We start from the raw sequence: 21076 nt of genomic DNA on the forward strand, positions 1-21076 counted from the left end.
ATTATGAAGAACGACTGAGGAATAAGGAGAACAGGAATTGGGCCGGGGAGTGTTCAGGTATTTGTAGACAAAAAATATTAACCGTAGAGAAGAACTGCTAAGGTTACCAGCAAGTGTACGGTGAGCAACACCTATGGTGAGCAACACGACAAAGGACAAGCGCAAAATCAGAGAGGCGAAGATAATCTCATGGGTGCCGGCAATTGAAACGAATCTGCTGTGCGTAACTACTTAAGAGGAAAAAACGAAATCAGGAAAGAAACAATTATGATAACTCAAAGGAAAGCTCATTACTTTTCGAAGCGAGATCAGGATGCCTTAGAGCACGTACTAATAAAGCAAGAAATAAGAAAGAAGAAGAAGCATGCGCTTGCGTAGCTAAAGCTAGAGAAACGATGGAGCGCGTTTTATTGTAATGTAAAAATATCTGCCCAGCGGGGGCTTTAGGCACGTCTGGCCTCCTCGAAAATCTTGGATTCAGCAACAGCAGGGCGAATCTAAGCATGTCCACAATAGAGATTAGTAACAGGTGATTGAAAGGTTGGTCTAAGAAAACTAGAGAAACCGCAAAAATCAGAGGCGCACAAAAACAAAGTTTGCAATAGGGGTTCATATGCTTGGGTTATGGAAATTCCTCGTGTTTTTTTTTTCTCCTTTTTTAACATTGGTAGTACATTAGGCAATATAATAACACGAGCTTAGTGCCACAACCCATGGCGCCGTTACGAAGAGAACGCTCATAGCATCCATCCATCCATCCGTCCACCCAAATGTCAGCAGCGACGCAGTAGGTGCGTTGAGGGCAAGCGCGGTGGCGGCGCTGGGGAGGAGGAGGGAAATGTCAAGGGCGGCTCCCGTAGGACCTTCCCGTACGGCGGCAGCACACTCCAAGTGTGCTCACACGCCTTGTATATGTCGCCGCGCGCGCCCAGAGCTTCATTCCACATCGCTTTGAATGATGACGCACCAGGCCCTAGTCTCGGGCGGGGAAGGCCGAGAAAGTGCACCACCGCAGCAGAAGCTATAGCAGCTCGAAATGCCGCTCGTCGTAACCGCCATCGGGAGGAAGCGGCTGTAGATGAAGCTGCGGCAGTGGCCCTGATGCGACGCAGGCGCTCTGGGAATGCATAACTGGTGGAGGGAGAGGCCGCTGCCGCACGTGCAAGACGAGCCGCCTTAGGAAGCGATGTCTATAGTAAGTCTCACAGTAAGACCGGTAGAAAGTTCGACAGCCGATCAACAGTAATTACCGCAGAAAGTTCAGCAGCACATCATTAGGGCGTGCATAATAAAGTTCAACAGCAGGTCAGCAGAATGTTCTAGAAAAAGTTCGACACCAGATAAGCAGAGCGTTCGTGAGGAAGTTCAACAGCACATCATCAGAGCGTTCATCGGAAACTTCAACAGCCGATCAGCAAAAAGTTCAACAGAAAGTTCAACGGCAGATCAGCAAAACTTCCAACTAGGCTTTTGCCTTCACATTAGTAGAACGTTCTAAGCATTAAGCATCCCCGTAACTTTTTACCTGCGTTTACAAGAAAAAAGAAGCACTGCATGTGCCAAATGCAAGTGCAAGCGCATTTACCTCGAAAGAAGGCTGGAAGTAACGTTGTTTTTACTTGTGCTTAGGCAGCTAACGTGAGAAATTATTCAGGCTATTAAGAAAGTAAGCTGTACTCGTAACATAACTGGTCTTCTCAACGTCCTAGTCACGTTAAGGCCAATTCAAATGAATTTGTCTGTTCACTGTACACTAGACGCTTATCAGCATGACGATGTACGTTGACATAACACCAAATATAAAAGTAACGCCTTTCCTTCAATTTCTTTTGTTTTGTTTTGTTTTTTACAGTGAACGTCATAGCAACCATGCATCCCCTGGTGGGGCTCCCTAAAATTAGACCCTTGTCCAGAATTCCACTTGGATTCTTTATTCAAGAATATGCTTTCATGTCTTCTGGACTCTTACTACGTCTCATAAGAAGAGCTCAGTGAAGGTGATAGCGGTGTTAGAAGGCATCCGTGTTAATAAGTAAGGCGAAAAAAATGGCAACATGTTACATTTCTTTAGCACGTGAAGCCAAAAGCCTGCTGCACACTAAGTAATGCGCTGTTTCACATTGTCACGTTGCTGCTTTCACAGTTCGGCTTCCTCGGCTGGTTTTCGACTCCTAGTTGCAGCTTCGCGCACTCATATAGCGAAGTCAGACACGCGCCAACGAGGTTTCTCGTCGACCTTACGTTGAATCTTTACAGCAGGGGATTAAAACGTATTTAGTTCTTTGTGTTGTATGGGTGATTTCATTGAATGTATGCACTGTTGGCTTCACTTTGCTGCGCGCTTACAGCATCAGCCTTACGGGGGTATAAGCCATTGCAGTTTCGCTTGCTTACGGAGGTATAAGCCTTTGCAGTTTCGCTTGCTTACGGGGGTATGAAACATTCAGAAGATCGCATGTTCCTTTTTTTTTGCTATTCGAGTAGACGCCGCGTTTCTGTATGGATCGTATGCTTGATTCTAATGAATGGTTGCCCTGTACGCTTAGCTTTGATCGGTGTTTGCAGCCTTTGCATTACGAGAAGGATAAGCCATTTCATTCTTTGCTTACTAGAGGGGTTGGAGTCATTGTTCATGGTGCTTTTGGTACCATTGGGCTGGACTACGTATTTGTTTAACGACCATCGGGAGTATGACCACTTAAGGATATGGCTTTAAAAACAAATTTCGTTTCAAGATTTGCCCCGTACATACTTTCTTATCTCACCCCCTTTTTTGCGATGTAGTTTTTGTATTCCGTTTTAACCATTAGATTCAAACGCATTCATAAGTTCGGAAGTCCTGGATTGTTCATGGCAATTTATTCTGACGCAAAGAATGTGCCATATTTTGGGATCGTTTGTCGTCAAATGATAGAGAGTTACTGCAAGAACTATGGCAATACATGTATATCTTTCGGTAGCAGTCTTTTTTAAATTCAGAAGAAATATCAAGAAAGAAAGCGCTTTGTGAGTACTTTGTAGCAAATATTATTTTAATTTTATGGTAAATAGCTTTATAGTTCGTGTACAAGAGAATGCCTGCTAAGGCCGGAGAAGGTGTTTATTTATATATGCTTACTGTGAACATTCTGTGAAGTTCTGATAGTTGGGGTTATCTCCTTTTTTATTCCGGATCGGGGATTGCAAACGTAATCCTTTTTTTCTTCGCCAGTCTTCACAGAAACAAGGCAACGCAATGACATGGAAGTTTGCCTACGTCACTCTCGTACTCAACTGGAGGCTGTTAAGCATCGTGAAATGTGAGTGGCCTCGCTTTTTTCAGCTCCGTAATCAATTTTTTCTCATATAAGTTTGATACGCAAGCACACACTCAGTCCTGTCGTCAGCATTGCCTTGGCATTTGATTGATATGAAGCTAGCATGGAAAACACTATTTCAAAATTTTATTGAAGATAACCAATAAGCAAATTATGAAAGTGTCACTAAAGTAGCTTTGATGGCCTGTACATAGAAAAATGCTTGCGATAATCATATTTTTCACAACTAAAGATTTATGTTATTACTGTTCACTCGCTAGCACGTTCATTTTTCATAGCACCAACAAGGTACCGTTGATATGATGAGACCATTGAAGCTCACAGTTTCAAAAATAATAACAGTAGAGACTACTCTTCCGCAGCGATCGTGTAGCTTTCATAGGAATTATGGTTAGTAAATAATCTTGTACTACCTTCGTGTTGGAAGGCAGCTGTGCTAACCACTGCGACTTCATGACAGTCTTGTGCATATATTAGGTTGCTTTCATGTGCCTTAAGTGTCCTAAACTGTCGAGTAATCCGCTTTTTTCTAAACAGAACAGGCAAGAGGACTCCGTGCACTTGCATATTCGTTGCAATTTTTTCCATGTATTGCGCAATATTTCGCGCCGAATCCCGCGGTATTTGGCGTGATTCAAGAATGTTACTCATGGAACATCCAGCAATATATATCGCCTGATGAAATGTACACCAGTAAACTTTCTAAAAAGATCGCCCAAATTGAGCCATGGTTACTCAACATAGAAAGTTCGTAAGTGTGATGGTTATGTTGCGAAGCATTCATGGGGACGTTCTCTTTTTCTTCAAATGTGCATGCTCCTAGGCTATAGTCAGGACATATGGTTCACTCACCAATATAACAATACTGCTACATGCGTGTATTGATTGTATGAACGAGGCGCGTAGGCGCCATCACTCGAGAAAAGAGGAGGAAGAACGAACTGGGCTCGCGCTGTGAATCGAACCGGTGAGCACTGCAACGGCTGTTGTAAATACAACCTCTAAATAGTTGCTCGACTAAGTGACTCGTCCTTCGCGTAACATTGTGGCGGTGGGCGCTGTTCCACGTCCTCGCCACGGAGCTCCGCAGCGGCCGCACTGTCCTGCTTTACGCCATGGCTCCCCGCCAAGAACATACGTTACTGTTACCAATCCCCGCGATCCTGGCATTTTCTCCCGCCAAGATAATGTCGACGTTGAGGACTGGCTCAACCTGTATAATCGTGTTAACCAAAACAACCGCTGGGACCCTACCACTATGCTAGCGAATATCCTATACTACTTGGGCGGAACTCCTCGTGTCTGGTTCTGGACACACGAAGACGAGATCTCTCGCTGGGATGCTTTCAAGGAGAAGCTCAGCTACCTCTGTTGCAATCCCACCGGTCAGCAGCTGGCTGCTAGAAAAGAGCTTGCTATCCGAGTTCAGTCTTTACTGAATCATATGTCTCGTACATACAAGACGTGCTCGCTCTTTGCCGGAAGGTCGACGACCAAATGGCTGAGGTTGACAAAGTCGGCCACGCACTCAAAGGGATCGCGGACGACGCGTTCAACTTGTTGGTATTCAACAATGAGTCCAACTTCGACGTCATTGTCAAGGAATGCCGCCGCTTTGAGCTCGCCAAAAGCCGCCGCGTCTTTCCAGAGTTCTCCCTGCTCCCTAACACGGCTGCGTCCTCGTCTTGCGTTGACCTTGCCGCTTCACCACCTTTTAATGAGCACGTCACACGTAGTGTTCGCCGTGAACTCGAAGCTACAAGTCGTGAGCCGTTCCATTCACGACCACTTCAACCCACCATTGGCCAACCAGGCCCAGCGATCTCCCTCATTCAGGCAGTTGTGCGACAAGAATTTGCAAACCTAGGTTTTCCTGCTGCCTGTTCCGTCTCCCGACCTCACGCCAGACCGATTCCAACTCTTCCGCCTCACGGTGATCTGTATTCCCCTTCCAGATACCGCAACCCTGCCGAGTGGAGAACTCTGGACGACAAGCCCATTTCATTCCGTTGCCTCCGCAGTGGCCACGTCGCTCGCCACGGCCGCACCTCCTGGACGTTGCCATATTCGAGCTCCTTTTTCCCGTCTCCTCGCCCATATGCCGACCCGTGCCGTTGCTCGCCTGGCCGTATGCCTCCTGCCTCTGACGTATCCGTCGATGTGAGTCGTCCTGCTCGTTCGCCGTCACCTTACCGCCGTCGGTCCGCGTCGCCCCAGCCACACCGATATTCGTCGCAGACCAATTATAGACCATCCCGGACGGAAAACTAGACCATGCAACTCCTGGGGGTAGTGCTTCATTATCTTCGTCGTGTCGAAATTCTCCACTGACGCTCCCAACGAACCAGAACTTACTTGATGTTTACGTCGACGGTGCCCTTTCACGGCGTTAATAGATACTAAAGCTTAGGTGTCCTTAATGAGTTGTAATCTCCGTCGTCGACTGAAGGAGGTTCTGACGCCTCCTACTACCCGAGCCGTGCGCGTGGCCGATTGTAGCACTGCTGAAGTCACTGGAATGTTTACTTCCCGTATCAGTATCGCCGACCGCCCCACTCCCATTCTTTTTACAGTGCTGACCAATTTTCCCCATGACCCAATCATCGGACTCGACTTTCCTACGGGTCATTAAGCTTTGATCGACAGTTTTGACGGTGCCCTTTGCCTCGAACTTCCTCTATTCTATTCCTCTATTCGCGCCGAACTGCCGAACAACTTTAGTACGACCGCCTTTGTCCGCCTACCGCCTAAAGCCTTGACTTTCGTCGATTAGCTATCATCGTTTCTGGTGCCCGATGGCGATTACGTCGCCACACCTATTCCTGATGCCCTTTTTGATGTGCAATATCACTGTGCCCCGCTCCGTCGTCACCACCACCGGACATGCCAGCCTGTCGTCAATTTTGGCTTGCGAAAGCAATTTCTACCCCAAGGCATATCGGTTACAACTCTGTGTGCTATAGGAGATGACCACGTCACGACGTTTTCAGTAGACGTCTGCTCACATTCTTCATCATGTCCACAGGATGCTATTTGCCCTGACACAACATTTCATCCCATGATGGCTACGGACCTCTTGCCTGAACAAGCAGCAGCTCTGTGTCGCCTTTTGGTTTTCTACCACGACATCTTCGACCTCAACAATCGCCAATAGGGCCAGACATCAATTGTTAAGCGTCAAATAAATACTGGTGATGCCAGACCTATTCATCGCCTGCTATATCAAGTTTCTCCTTCAGAGCGCAAGGTTATTCAAGATGAAGTGAACGAGATGCTTTACAAAGGAATCGTTTAACCTTCGTCGAGCCCTTGGGCGTCGCCCGTGGCACTTGTTAAAAAGAAAGATGGCACATGGCATTTCTGCGTAGATTATCGTCATCTTAACCACATTACCAAGAAAGACGTCTACCCCTTGCCTCGCATTGACAACGCCATCGACTGTCTCGATGGTGCCAAATACATTTCATTAATAGACCTTCGGGGTGGCTATTGTCAAATTTATGTGGATGAAAAGGACCAAGAGAAGACCGCGTTCGTCAACCCTGATGGTCCACATCAATTCAAACTTATGCCATTTGGTCTATGCAACGCCCCAGCAATGTTCGAACGTATGATGAACTCTTTGCTTCAAGGGTTCAAATGGTCGACATGCCTCTGTTACCTAGGCAACGTTCTAGTATTTTCATCTACTTTTGAGGCACACCGTCAGTGCCTATCAGCTGTTCTTCAAGTCTTCCATGAGGCTGGACTGCAACTAAATTTTTCGAAGTGTCACTTCAGTCCTCGGCAGATTACGGTGCTGGGCCACCTCGTCGACGATTCCGGTATTCAAACAGACCCGGGGAAAATTCGTGCTGTCACGTCTTTTTCTGTACCTCAGTCTGTCAAAGACGTCCGAAGTTCTGTAGGGCCCTGCTCCTACTTCCGATGCTTCGCTAAAGACTTCGCAGAGATTGCCCTACCGCTTACTGATCTTATGAAGAAAGACGTGCCGTTTATGTGGGGCCCCGCTCAAACTCCCGCGTTTGCCCAGCTCACCAACGTTCTCACCACGCCACCTATACTGGCCCACTTTGACCCATCCTCTACAGAGGTCTGTACCGATGCCAGTGCTCACGGTATCGGATCCATCTTAGCCCAGCGCCAACAGGGTCAAGATCGTGTTATCGCATATGCTAGCCACCTCCTCACAGCAGGGGAGCGCAACTCTCGGATTACAGATCGTGGATGCCTGGTCGTCGTCTGGGTGGTTTCCAAATTCCACCTGTACTTGAATGGCACGCACTTCTCTGTCATGACGGACCACTACGCGCTCTCTTGGCTTTCCTCACTCAAGGATCCTACCAGGCGGTTTGGTCCCTGGGCTCTGCTATGTAGCATTGTACAAGTCGGGCCAATTGCATCAATACGCAGACTGTTTATCAAGCTATGCAGTGGACGAACCGCCCGCCAACCATGACCCCGATGCCGACGCTTTCGTTTTCTCCGTTTCTCAGCTGCTACACGTCGTCGACGAGCAACGCCGGGTTGCCACCTTGCGCGCCATCATTGATGGCTTGGAATCTTCGTCTTCTTATTCGTCCCTTCACCTGTTTTTTTTCTCACGAATGGGGTCTTATACCGGCACAATGTACGCCCCGACGGTCCTGCCCTACTCCTCGTCATTCCTAAGCACCTGCGGTCAGCTGTTCTCCAAGAAATTCACAATTTACCAATGGCAGGTCACCTTGGCGTCTTCCGCACCTACGACCATATTCGCCGACGCTTCTTTTGGCCAGGCCTTGCCCACTCCGTCTCGAAATACGCTGTGGCTTGTGAGGAAAGCCAGGGCCGAAAAACACCATCGACGCTGCCTGCCAGGTGTCTTCAACCACTCGACCTTCGTTCGGAGCCGATCTTTCGCGATGGCCTGTACTTACTTGGCCCTTTGCCTCTGTCCACGTCTGGCAAAAAGTATGTCGCTGTGGCGACAGATGACGCCACACGCAACGCCATCACCAGAGCCCTTCCAACGAGCTGCACCACAGATGCCGATTTTCTTTGATGTGACGTGATTCTGCAGCATGGCGCTCCACACCAACTGCTCACTGACCATAGTAGGACATTTCTTTCTAAAGTCATCGCCGACGTCCTGCAATCGTGCTCAACCAAGCACAAGCTGACTACGTCTTGCGATCCACACACTAATGGTTTCACGTAGCGTCTGAATCGTACCCTAACAGACATGCTTGCAAAGTATGTCTCATACGACCATACTGATTGGTACCTTGTCCTACCTTATGTCACTTTTGTATATAATTCTTCTAGTCACTACACTGCCGGTTAACCCCGTCCTTTCTGTTGTTTGGCCGAGAACCCACATTCATCCCTTCATCCCGAGAACTCCTTCCATCTGCCGCAGCAGAGACCAGCGAGTACGCCATCACCAGGGCAGCCCAAGCATGCGACATTGCCCACGCTCGCCTCCTGACCTCACAAGAGAAGCAATGGCGTTTTTACGATCGCCAACACAGAAATGTCTACTTTTCGCCTGGATCTCTGGTACTCATGTGGTCCCCTGCTCGTCACGTTGGCCTGTCAGAAAAGCTCCTGTTTCGGTACACAGGCCCATATCGAGTGTTGCGTGCCCTGACTCTAGTCACCTACGAAATCGCCCCAGTCAGTACCAGTGCCTCACCTGCCCCGAATCCCACTGACGTTGTGCATGTCGCACGCCTCAAGCCATATTACTGTCATGTTATCACCGATGTTTAGACGCACCGCCGGGCGTCTAAACGATGCTTTTGCCGCCGGGCGTAATGATACATGCATATTGCGCGTTTCTTGTGGGCGATGTACGCCGGCGCCCCGACGAAGACGACGAACGCTCCCTGACTCTCGAGCTGTCAGTTTAACTGGCCAGCGCTGCATTATCCTTTAGAAATATACTTTGTAAATAGTCCCCAGTTGGTAATCCTTCGTTCGCGTAACAATATTTTGCCGCATTGACCAGCTGACGTTCTTTGTGAATATCCGTCGCATACCTGGGTGCTTTCGCACATCCGAACCTAATGCGCTCTTACCCGTTTCACTACGACAAACTCGTTGCACGTCGTTCGTCTGTTTGCCCACAGCACGCTCCTTTCAATACCTTCCCTTACTTTCAATAGACACCACGCGAACTAAAAGACGCCACAAACGTTCTACCCTGCCTTACATGCACTGACAAGCGCATTGAAGAAACTCGCATGAACACACGACGCCTCTTTCAGCTCTAGTTATTAAGCATTGTTTAAAACGTGGCTGATATGACATATCTGTCAATTTGTGCACCAAGTGCATAAATTGTGCAGTTTCCATGGTCGGAAGAGCGCAAATAATCGCCGTATGCAAACACAGTCGAAGACTTGCTGTATGTTCAGGGCATAGGGCTTGTTTTCTTTAAGAAATTAAGCGCTGAGACAAGGTCTACAATGTTGTACAGGTGGAAAAGGGTGCAACGAAACCCAATCATGACATCAGCAAAAATTCAGCTTCTCAATTCAGGCACCTAGACGAAACTGCAGTATTCGTTCCAATAGCTTGATGAACATTGAAGTTAGTGATATTGGCTGGTATGACTTGAGGTGTCTTACAGTGCGCCAAGACTTTAGAGACGGTATCATCATGAATGATTTCCATTCAGCAAGGATTACACAGATTCTCCAAATTTCACTGTGTTCGTTCAAAATAATGATATAGAAAGCCTTATCAATGTTCTGCAGTGCTTAGTACGTCACACCATCTTTACCTAGGGCAGTGCGGCATTTGAAGAGGCTGAGCACGTGTTGCGGCTCGTAAAGAGTGAAATCTGCCCTGTCCGTCTGGCAAGTAGATCAATAGGAAGCAGCTATGGCATCCTGAATAGTCAAAACAGGAAGGCCGCTCTTTGCGTCACTAACCATACCAAAGACAACAAGATCTGCGACTGCCTCCTCAAGAACTTTCGGTGACTGACCAGTCAATATGCACCATGCAGCCGTAGGATTCTTGCAGATTGAGGGAGTGCGGAGAGCCTTCGTTATGCTCCAAGACACGTCCGAAAGCACTCCCGCTATGCAGCAAACTGCATAGGGCTGCGCAGCTCTTGCTACAAAACTGGTTTACATGCACCCGTATGGCTCTATAAATGCGGTTATGCATAGTCCAGTCGGTACTTCATTTATAGCGCTGTGCCCGCCTATATGCGCGGCATCTACATTCGCGGTATCGCAAAAGCTTAGGATTTGGGTTTCGTTTGCTTATATTCCGTCGGCATTGTGCTTTAGCTCGTCATAAGCACTCACCTCATTTATTTATTTATTTATTTATTTATTTATTTATTTATTTATACATGCAGCAGCCTCAGTGAGGCTGTAGCATGAATGGGATGAACAACAAACATACAAACATTTATAAACAAGCTCGTGTGAATTCTTTCAGAGGTAGTGAACGAATGTTGCCCAGCAATGAATTCCATACTCCAATTGTTGATGGAAAACATCTGCATTTAAATGAATGAGTGCGGGCAAAAAATGTTGAAGCATTTAGAGTGTAGGGACTCATAGTAGTCAAGGGTTTGGAAAAAGTCAAATAGTTATCTGGAGAGGATAGACGAGGAAAATTTAATAACATGTAACGGAATTTTAGGCATTTATATTTGCGACACTCTGCTAGAGGAAAGAGACCAAGTAGGGGAAGAGTGTGAGGCAACGAAAAGTCCTTGTGATGTCTCCTACAAACGAAACGCACTGCCTTTTTTAGCACTGATTCTAGTTTTTTGACGTCACAGTGTCTGCACGGAATCCTTGTAACACATTCATATTCGAGGATGGGACGAATGAGGGTTTTATGTGTTAGAAGTTTAGTTTCTTGAGGAGCAAGAAATAGTGTACATAGTAACCTAGTCTTTTAAGGCCCTTGTTACAGGTGAAATCAATATGTTTAGACCACGACAAATCGTGTGTTCACCAGATACCTAAATATTTGAATGCGAACCCGCCATTTAAAGTAATATTATGAAAGAATAGGCAAAGAAGGAAGGACATCAGCATCGTGTAAAGGATATGGAGACCGTTTTGGAAAAGTTGATATTGATTTGCCATGCTTTGGACAAGTTACAGAAATAAGCGAAAGAATGGTTAAGGACATCATCAGTTGGAGATGTAATTGTATGATATAATACGCAATATTCTACAAAAGGTGCATTTTAACTGAGGTGTGTAGCAGGAGATCATTAATATAAAGCGGGATTAAAGGGGGACGCAGTATTGGGCCTTGGCGAACCCCCGATGAAACAGTCAAGAAGAGTGAGTAAGTTGAAACGTAAATACTGTAAGCACTGGGAAAAAAATTCCGATATCAGACCAACCCAGGATGCATTTTTTCGTGTAGCGAAAAGTTTGTGCGAATATTGCGGATATGAGACCGTGTCGAAGGCCATTGCAAGGTATATAAAAAGAGCATAAATCTGGTAACCTATGTTTAAAAATCTGCTGATGTCATGAACGAATTCTGTCTGTTGTGTTATAGTGCAGAGAACACATCTAAAACCATCCTGGAAAGAGCATAAATTTTGCTTATTTCAATAAATTCCATAATATGTTTAAAGCCAATGTGTTTGAGTAATTTACATGAATGTGCTGTTAAAGGGATGGGCCTGAAGTTATAACAATTGAACGTTACCTGACTTAAATAAGGAGAGAATTGAAGCAAGCTTCCACGAGGAAGAAAGGGCGGCGATTGAGAAAGATTTTCGAAAGTGTTAGATATCTGCTGCACCGAAGAGAGTATCAAACGAAAAAAGCAGTGACTGACTTCTTGGTGTCTAAGTTTCATATTAAGTTTACCACACTATCAGAAGACAGCGATACATCGTCGATCGGAAGCTATGGTTTATGATCAAAAACAGAGGTTACAGAGTTATCAGTCGTAAAGGCAGAGTGGAAGTAGGTGCTAAAATAAGAAGCTATTGACTGCGTATCATAAGCTACAACATTGTTAATTAGCAACGTGTTCCGAGGTTGACCATGGTGGTAGGATAGCTTGCCAACATGAACGGCGATTAGGCTTCGTTAATTTCGGCAAGGTCACCTTGTAATACCATTTTTGCAATCATGAATTTTCTGTCTCCCCGAACCAATTTGACGCCAGGGAGGGTTGCTTCAGAATCATGCACACCATCATGTAACCAGGTCCCACTAACACCGACATTATGTGGCGAGTGAGACGAGACCAAGGAAAGATAGAGAATTTGATGACAAGGCTTCTTACATTAACGAGTACCCTGAACTCAAAGATATTTGGCCTTAGAAATTATTTCGGCGGGTTTAGTTGAGCTAGCTGGTGATCTGACGAAAGTATTGGATGTTCTATTCCGATCGTATTGTATCCTGTCTATAAATACATGATCAAATCGATGTTGGACGGATGAGCCAGTATCCCTATGAGAGGAGGACGCCTCCCAAAGCTGCTGCCGACTATTGCGGAACTTAGGCGACGCGTCTTCCGATACACCAGAGCTAGAGTTAGGGCTGTCACTAGAGCTAGAGTTAGGGCTGCCACTAGAGCTAGAGTTAGGGCTGCACTAGAGCTAGGGCTGCCACAATGGCAGCCCAAGCATCCCCCAACGTGCTTCAACAGCCCAGGGAGCGCCGCACCTTCTACGGAGCTTCATCGGAGGATCCGGAAACCTGGCTCGAAACCTTCAAAATGATGTCAAGCTTCAATAACTGGACGTCTGAGGATAAGCTACGCCATGTGCACTTCTCCTTGGAAGATGCCGCGAGGACTTAGCTCGAGAACCGGGAGTCCACTCTTACAACGTGGGACCTGTACCGCAGTAACTTCCCGAGGATGTTCACGAGCGTTGTCCGAAAAGAAAGGGCCGAAGTTCTGCTGGAAAACCGAGGGCAACTTCCCAATGAGACCATCGCCATATCAGCGGGAGATCACCCGTCTTTTCCAGCACGCCGACCCGGAAATGTTCGAGGAGAAAAAATTCCGCTTCTTGATGCGAGGTGTAGGGCAAGAACTTTTCGCCAGACTGATAAGCAACCCCCCGAAAACTCCCGTTGAGTTATTGACAGAGGCAACGACGATTCAGAAACTCTGGAAGTGTGCACTAGGCAATATAACCGCCAAATGCTCACGCTGCTGTGCGTAACGCAGTGCTGGGCTCCAGTTTCCTCAAGGAGACCATCAGGGCCATTGTGCGAGAACAATTGCGCAAGCTGTTTCCTTTGTCGCGACCTCAGGTGTCCTCAGTCGCTGACATTGTCAAGGACGAACTTCGACGGCCACTGGGTGTTTCCGATGCACAGCCCGAATCGCCGCTTCCCGTGTCGGAAGCGATGACCCACGCAGTCATCGCCCGCCATCAAGGTTTCCCTCTGCACCAGCGACAGGGCGCTGTAACGCCGCAATTCCCTCGTACACCACCGCCACCGCCTGCACCCCCACCCCTCGCCCAGCGCAGCTACGCGAGGAAGACCGACATTTGTCGAGCCCCCGACCACCGCCCACACTTCTATCGCTTCGGAGAAGCCGGCCATGTGTACCGTCGATACCCACACCGCACCTTCGGGCTGAGAGGGTTCACCGTAAAGGCGCCGCGCCCACAGCACGGAGAGCGCCCACGTGACATCGGCCACTGCCCCGCCGCCACTCATTGGAGTCCTCGATGACCCTCCTATTCAGCCTCGCCAGGCCGCTACCTGTTGCCGCAACGCCGACCATACACTTGCCGAACCCGGGGCCGCTCTACGAGCCCATAATTGAAAAACTAACACCAGCAACCGATGGTGGTGTGGTTGCTGTTCGCCGAGCTGACGATGTTCCTCCTCCACCGACAACGACGCCAGAAATCCTGTCTCGAAGACATACGAACGAGATGCCACCATCCCGACGAAGAACTGAATCAAAGAATACGCCGACGAAAGCCGACCAAACGACGCCCCGTACCAGCCACAGGTGAACGAGATGCAGCTGTGATCGGACGCCAAGACCCAACTAAAATACAAGATAAAGAAGCACCTACCTCTACTGACTTCTCGACGGCCACACAGACACTGACTTGGTGGAAACAGGAGCTGATTACTCGTCATGAGTGGATCCATCGCCGCCCAGTTGAAGAAAGTTAAGACTGCATGGGAAGGCCCTCAAATATGGACTGCTGAAGGACACCTTATAACACTGACTGGAATCTGCACGGCAAGAATTCCCCTTCATGACCGGACTTACCCAGCACCTCCACCTGTTGTTACTTAGTAGTGACAGTGAAGAAGGCAGCAAAACTGCGATTGCCGAAACTAGCGTTTTATTGGGCGAACTTGTGCCCTCAAAAAGAGGCTACACTGAAAGAACAACGATAGCGGCGAACACAGTTGGCGATCGTCGACAATCTGCCGGTCAAGCGCGTCGGCTTTTGTACATGAGCCATTGAACGTTCCACCGAGATCGCTGGTGCCCACGTGTCCTCCAGAAAGTTCTACACCATTCGAGTCACCCATACATACCATCAGATTACACAAGGACACAAGGTTCGGTGACAACAGACAGCGGATAGAACCCATCGATAGCACTCCAGAAACTTCCGAGACAAGCAGGCGTAGGGCGCGCTGAGTGATAACATTTCTTAAGGCTGTTTCACACGGTGCGATTTTGAGTCAGCGACACAGCGAATTCGGTCGCTCAGCGACCGCCGCGACGTCGTCGGCTCTCCGCGAATTGATTCCAACAAGTTGGTCGCGCCGTCGCTGAGTCGCCGTATCGGCGCGACATCGGAGGGACAATGTGTGACGAAACAAAGCGCAGTCAAAATGAGCGCTTTCCTGTTTTACCATGCGTTGGTAGCTCTGCGGAGCAATGTCGCGCGTCAGCTTTAGCTATGTTTTAATAGGGCGTAACCACCAGGATTTGCGGCTTAAGAGCTTTAGAAACATTTTTCGTTTCTTCCGCTTACACAATTCGTTTAAAAGGAGAAGCCGCACGCTATCCAGGTCTGGAGAAGAACGCCGCTTCAACATAAAGCACGTAACCACTTAATTGCCACCGTCGTCAACCTCTTCATCGCTACAAATTGCGCCCACTGCTTATACATGCATACTCAATAGTAGCTTGTTCTTCTGCAAAAGCAAATACTCATCCAGGAAAAATGTTGTGGCCTCCATAATAACAGCGAAACTAAAGCGTACTAAATGGACCCACCTCACTAACGCTGCACAAGCCGCACGCTCATACTTGGGTGTTGTGCAGGGCCTAACTCACTGTATCTGCAACCTGTCCTAAAGTCTCGATGCTCTTAAAGGTTAGAAATGGTGTACCTATTCTGTTATCGAATAATAATAGGAAAATTCGAATATTTGACTAGATTCCTTGCTTTTATTTACCGATGCAGGCATGGATACTTCGTGAGCAGGAAGCAACATTGCGCATCGCTGCCACGGAAACCGCGCTGCCGCAAACGCATGGTAAAGCTGTCAGCGACAATCGTTCTGAAACGTGCGCGGCAGAACAATTTTTTTGCCCTAATCGCACCATGTGAAACAGCCTTTAGACGGTGAAAAGCGCTTCTCCGAAAAAGTCCACGCGTCAATATTTTTACGGAAGGACAAAAGAAGAGAAAGTCCCAACATCCCCCTAACAATATTTTGTTTCCTTTATCCGCCACAGAGAATACCGATCCTGCCTCTACGCTACTTAATCGTTAATTGAGGTGATCATGAGATATCGTACGAACATATGCAAAGAAATCCGTGTCGAAGTTTTTATCGCTCTCGCAGGAGCAACAAGTTGTATATTTCCATAGTGTGCGTCGGCTTCGCGAAAGCAAGTCATTTAAAATCAGGTTGAAGGCAAGCGCACTTTTTTGCGACATTTACATTTGTGTTTGTCCAGCAGTGTTTCACAGAGCCATCAAAATGAGGTCGTATCCACCTATTCAATCGCCCGAATTTCGCCATCCTAGATATTTTGCTTGTTCTTCAGTGGCAGAAAATAAAAGCACTAATGCAACAAACGGGAGCATTATGCAAGAGTAATGCAATGCTCACGAAACGGAATCGTTTGCCGTTAAAGCCTGGTGAATAAATATTTATTGTTACTGATTGTTATTCAAGAACGCTGTCCTGCAACGTGGTTATTGAAACAGAAGAACCGAGGCTAGAAATATACAAGCTTCTTTTTATATTGAAGTAGCTTCAGAAGGCACATTAGTCGGTGCAACATCATATAAGCACCCACCACTGTTTATTTTTTTTTTACTGCTCGACCTCCTAATGTGTTACCAATTGTATTCGCGTTTTTGTGCGAAAATATTGAAGATATACTATGCGGCATGCAAACGGGGCGCTCACCGAAGAGGGGGAACAATGACGGATGGCAGTAACAAAGCTGCAAGGAATGTGAATAAAACTGGTTATTCCCTTACTTTAAGCGGTTCAATTAGGGTTTGTAGGCAATTTTTGACAGCGCCGCTCACACTTTGTGAAGTGACATGTCTTAGATGTTATGCGTTCGTGAATGAAAATGCATTATTAAAGAAATAGGCTTCATCTCTTGCATTTGCTTTAGTTATTGAGTCGCATTATCCCTGTTTGTATCCCTTTGAAATTCACAATTTTCTTCCTTTGTTCAGGTTCGAGTTGTGAAGACGACAACCAGGAACGTGTTTACTGCACTAGAAGCGGGGCGATACGTCAAAACATGTGCCCCCGTGTCGCACGTTTCCCATGCAGCACCGGGACGTGGCCGTGCGCGTGCAAAGAACCACTTCTCAGGAGTTCAGACGGAGCTTGTGTCCAATTAAATAAGTGCGGTAAGAACTGTGCACAGGCACATATAAAATTGCATCCTCCAATAGCCAAACGCCGTTTAATAATAGAAAATAAGAAATCATGCGTATCGTACGCAGTATGGAAATCGATATAGGCCAAGCTTTCTGAGCAGTTTGCTTTGATTCACTATAACTATCGGTGATGTTGAAAGCGAATTTTTCCTTAATTTCTTCTATGTTTGGAACAATACCAGAATGGGGAGTTGATGCTAAATGTTATCTTGCGTGCACTGCTGCTGTTTGTCTGCGTAATACACAGAACACACAGGCAGACGTGTTGCTTGAATCGTTGTTGTGCGCAATTGTTCCTAACCTGCGACAGGGTTAGCATTGTCATTATCTCACATGGCACATCGTATCGTCGCAGAAGTGTTAAACGTTGTTCGAAATATTAGTAACATGTGGTCAAAACAAGGATTCAATTAAGACGCACACCGCACTGTTGAACTTCAGAATAATTTTGACCCCTAGGGTTCTTTACCATGCACGAAATCTAAGTACACGAGTATTTTTGCGTCTCCGCTGCGTCTAAGTCCGGCTGCCGTGGTTGAGATCAAACCCGCGATCTCGAGATAAGCAATAGCCGCAAAGCTACCGCAGCGGCCACACAAATGTGGATTTGATGGGCGGCCGTTTCCGTAGTGTCTCCTTGACACTACGGTTACACTGCGTCTGCATGCCCTGCTTCACTTTTGCGCTTGACAAATTTGCGCGGTGTTTATTTTGCAGAAATATCAGAAACGTACCGTATCGTACCTAGAAACGTTATTTGTCCCGTTTGTCCACAACCACTCTCGTGTGTGGTATTTCCTTGCCCCCTTACGTGAGCTTTTGCCTCTTCCGCTCTTTCCCTATGTATGCGAGCTGTGAATGAAGAGTTCAAGGTTGGTCTTCACTCGTTTCGTGGCTGTGTTAGTTTTACACCATTTTTTGTGCATCCTCTCCCTACTTACTCTCTATTATTCAATCTACGTCCCATCGGGACTGTTGCACATTAGTACAAAAGTACCGCTGCAATCTCGGCAATGCTTTTGCGTAGGATAACGCATAATTACTGCCGTCGGGTGGATATTCCGGCGAAGTTCAAGGAATTCCAGAGGGCATTGTGACCACTGTCGATGAAAAGGCCCAAACGAGTTTCTTGCGTCGCCACTCGTCTAGGACATCATATATACACGCACTGTGCATATATACAAGCACTGAACCACCCCTCGACGTGGCGTGCAAGACAGGTACCGCTACAGAAGCAGCAGCAGCAATGGAAAAGTAGAAATAAGAGGCAAAGAAAGCTTTGCTTTGAAATTCGAAGCAGTGACGCTAAACCTGGCACAATTGCGCACAATGCATAGTAAATTTTGCAAAGATTTGCATGCTTTCGATTTGACTAAGCATTTATTCGCTGATGTGTGCAAGGATAGCGCGACGCAGCGGCAGACGTGGACAGCAGGCCGACTGAGCATCTGGCCACAACTGCCAATTAGCAAGGGTCTAGCAAGCCGAGTGTCTAAAGTTGCAGGTCCGTAGAATACCGGACCACCAGCTCTACAAAGTGGGCACCAAGACACGAGGTTGCTAGGGGAGCTGGTCACCCAGTCCGCCAGGCGAGGAGCTGTACCAGGCCGTTACGAAAACTGTCCACTGGTACGCAGGCCGGCAGCAGGCAAGCAAGTGTACCCCGCCACAGGGAGCTAGTACACGCGGCATAAGGTCCGCACAGCATCAGGACACCTGGTATTTGAGGACTGTGATCTGTGCTCCGTCCTCCATTCGGACTTCCTCGACCTAAAGCTATGCTTCTGTGTCGCCTTTGGTTAGGAGTTGGCTTCACAAAGGCATATCTACATTAATTGGAGTGACCGACAGTGCAGCATGCGAAGCCTGCGGTACCGAAGAACATATTAACCACCTGCTGTGCCACTGTTCACGATATGCCCCAGAAAGACAAGAACTTGTTAACGCTCTCCGAAAACTGGACAATCGGCCGCTTTCCGTGCAGGTGCTGCTGAAACGACACCCTCATCGCTCGTCGGCCCATAAAGCGGTGAAGGCGCTTTTGTGCTTCTTGATGACGACGGGCTTGTGAGAACGACTGGCACTATTAATGCAATTTCTATTAGACCCCACGCGTCAGCGAACTCACCGTCAATTTCCATCTTTCCTTCCCTCTTCTCTCTCCTTGTCATCTTTGTTCTCCCCTTTCCCATTCTCCCGGTGTAAGGTAGCCAACCGGACGTGCTTCTGGTTGAGCTCCCTGCCTTCTGCTTTTCTCTTTCCTCCTTCGTGATCTGTGGCACCGCCGGTCAGTAAGCTGCCATTGGTGCCTCCGACGCTTCCTCTATGGCGCCTTACGCAGCTCCCTTCCATGGGGACGCGATTCTTCTTCCTGCCGTGGCCACACAATCGCTATCATCACGACTTCGCCCGCCTAAGAAGGTTCCCCGCTACTATTCTAATACAAACGACAGGCGGAGAGTAGGCAATATAAGTTCATGGTGCGCTCAAAAAGTTCACGGTGCACTCAGAAATACATTAACGTGTCATCAACACTTTATCTTATCAACAACACAGTCAGCTGGCAACTAATCGGCAACGCACGCACCGTTTTATGCAGCGACTGCGATGCCACTCTATACTCTGATCCCCCCCCCCATGTTTCTCTATTCATCTCTGCTTGAAGTTAAGCGTTTTCGCAGGCGACGCCACGTTGCTTTGATTTACGTCATTTTCGTACCTGTGCGAAAGCTTGAAAAGAAAATTGCTCGGTGGACCAAACCCTTGCTTTGCACCATTTAATAGTCACTTAATTCCACGTCTTTTCAGCGTGACCACGCGTTGAAGAGTGACATGCACGAATTGCTTCTGAGCCAAAGGGTGTGAACACGCCCACGAAGCTTCTAATTCCAACAAATGCTCTTCGTATGTTTGTGATCAATTTTTGCTGTGTTCGCCTCGCACATGATTGTCCCTGTTTTAACAAGCTCTAAAACTGAAATGCCCTCTTCTGTTTTTACGTGCTCAATCTCTACATAGGCACGGGCATCACATCACACGTGACACGCTGTCGCACCACTTGATGTGGCACAGCTGTCATAGGCAGCAGCCCGAGAGCTACCGATGGAACCCTCAGGTGCACAGTTGGCCTTTTTGTGCCCCCTACACCGTACCTTGCGCTCTTTCTCTGAATTGACGGTTGCAAAGTTTACAGGCTTGCTGTCGACTTCCACTACTCAGCCTTCAAGCACTGAGCTCTTGTCACTCCGAAACAGTGTCCCTTTGTCATGGATACCTATTGGGTATACCTAATTATTTCTAAGCATTTTAAACTTGAAGCGTTCATCGTGCCTCTCTGGCCAGCTCTTGCAGCAACCATGCGACGGGCCTTAAACTTTGCGCTGAGCCTTTGTGGGAGGCTTGAAATTTAGCTGAACGAAGGGCACCAGACTTTCGTTGGCCAAACAGTACATTTGTACGGCCAAACGCTGTTTTTCTGCTGTTTTAGCACCGTCTCGCTCACTGACTCGCTTGTTGCTCTCCCTAGCGTGATTTTTCTTGATACATACACGAAGATCCGCGCCAGATCATCCTAACTGCACTACAAAAATAATTACCTTTTCAATGATGGTACTCCTTGTTGGGTACGTTGGCGGATCCTGGCAGGCTCTCTAGGTGGTGAATATTGAGTGCAGGATCGCTTTACTGCATGACACGGCCAGTAAAATGCTTGCGCACACAACGCTGAATACATTCTGGTTCACGGGGCAAAGGCACACTAGACAGAAAAACCTGAATATGGCTACACTTACGAGTGCAGACATACACACCCGCCTAGACAATTATGAACTTCCTTTTCCGTCAACGTCACATATTTCTTTTTCCTCGCATATCTTCTTCACCTCAATAATAAGCCTTGCGTACTGATTGCAACTGC

The 21076-nt window shown here is 47.5% G+C and overlaps 1 protein-coding gene across 6 annotated transcripts in view; it reads left to right on the top strand.

Moving 5' to 3' along the window:
• Nucleotides 1-21076, top strand: part of LOC142591096 (uncharacterized) — an 83718-nt gene that overhangs the window by 18136 nt on the left and 44506 nt on the right. For 4 of the 6 annotated variants that reach the window (XM_075703475.1, XM_075703474.1, XM_075703476.1 and 1 more), the window contains exons 3-4: nt 3212-3299; nt 16951-17130. In XM_075703475.1, coding sequence (XP_075559590.1) covers nt 3236-3299; nt 16951-17130 — 244 coding nt within the window. In that variant the 5' untranslated portion in view covers nt 3212-3235. Of the gene's footprint in view, nt 1-962; nt 1196-3211; nt 3300-16950; nt 17131-21076 lie in introns of those variants that run through there. The other 2 variants (XM_075703478.1, XM_075703473.1) reach the window with 2 other exon arrangements.

The sequence above is a fragment of the Dermacentor variabilis genome, chromosome 8 (assembly GCF_050947875.1).
Source record: "Dermacentor variabilis isolate Ectoservices chromosome 8, ASM5094787v1, whole genome shotgun sequence".
In the NCBI taxonomy this organism is placed as follows: domain Eukaryota; kingdom Metazoa; phylum Arthropoda; class Arachnida; order Ixodida; family Ixodidae; genus Dermacentor; species Dermacentor variabilis.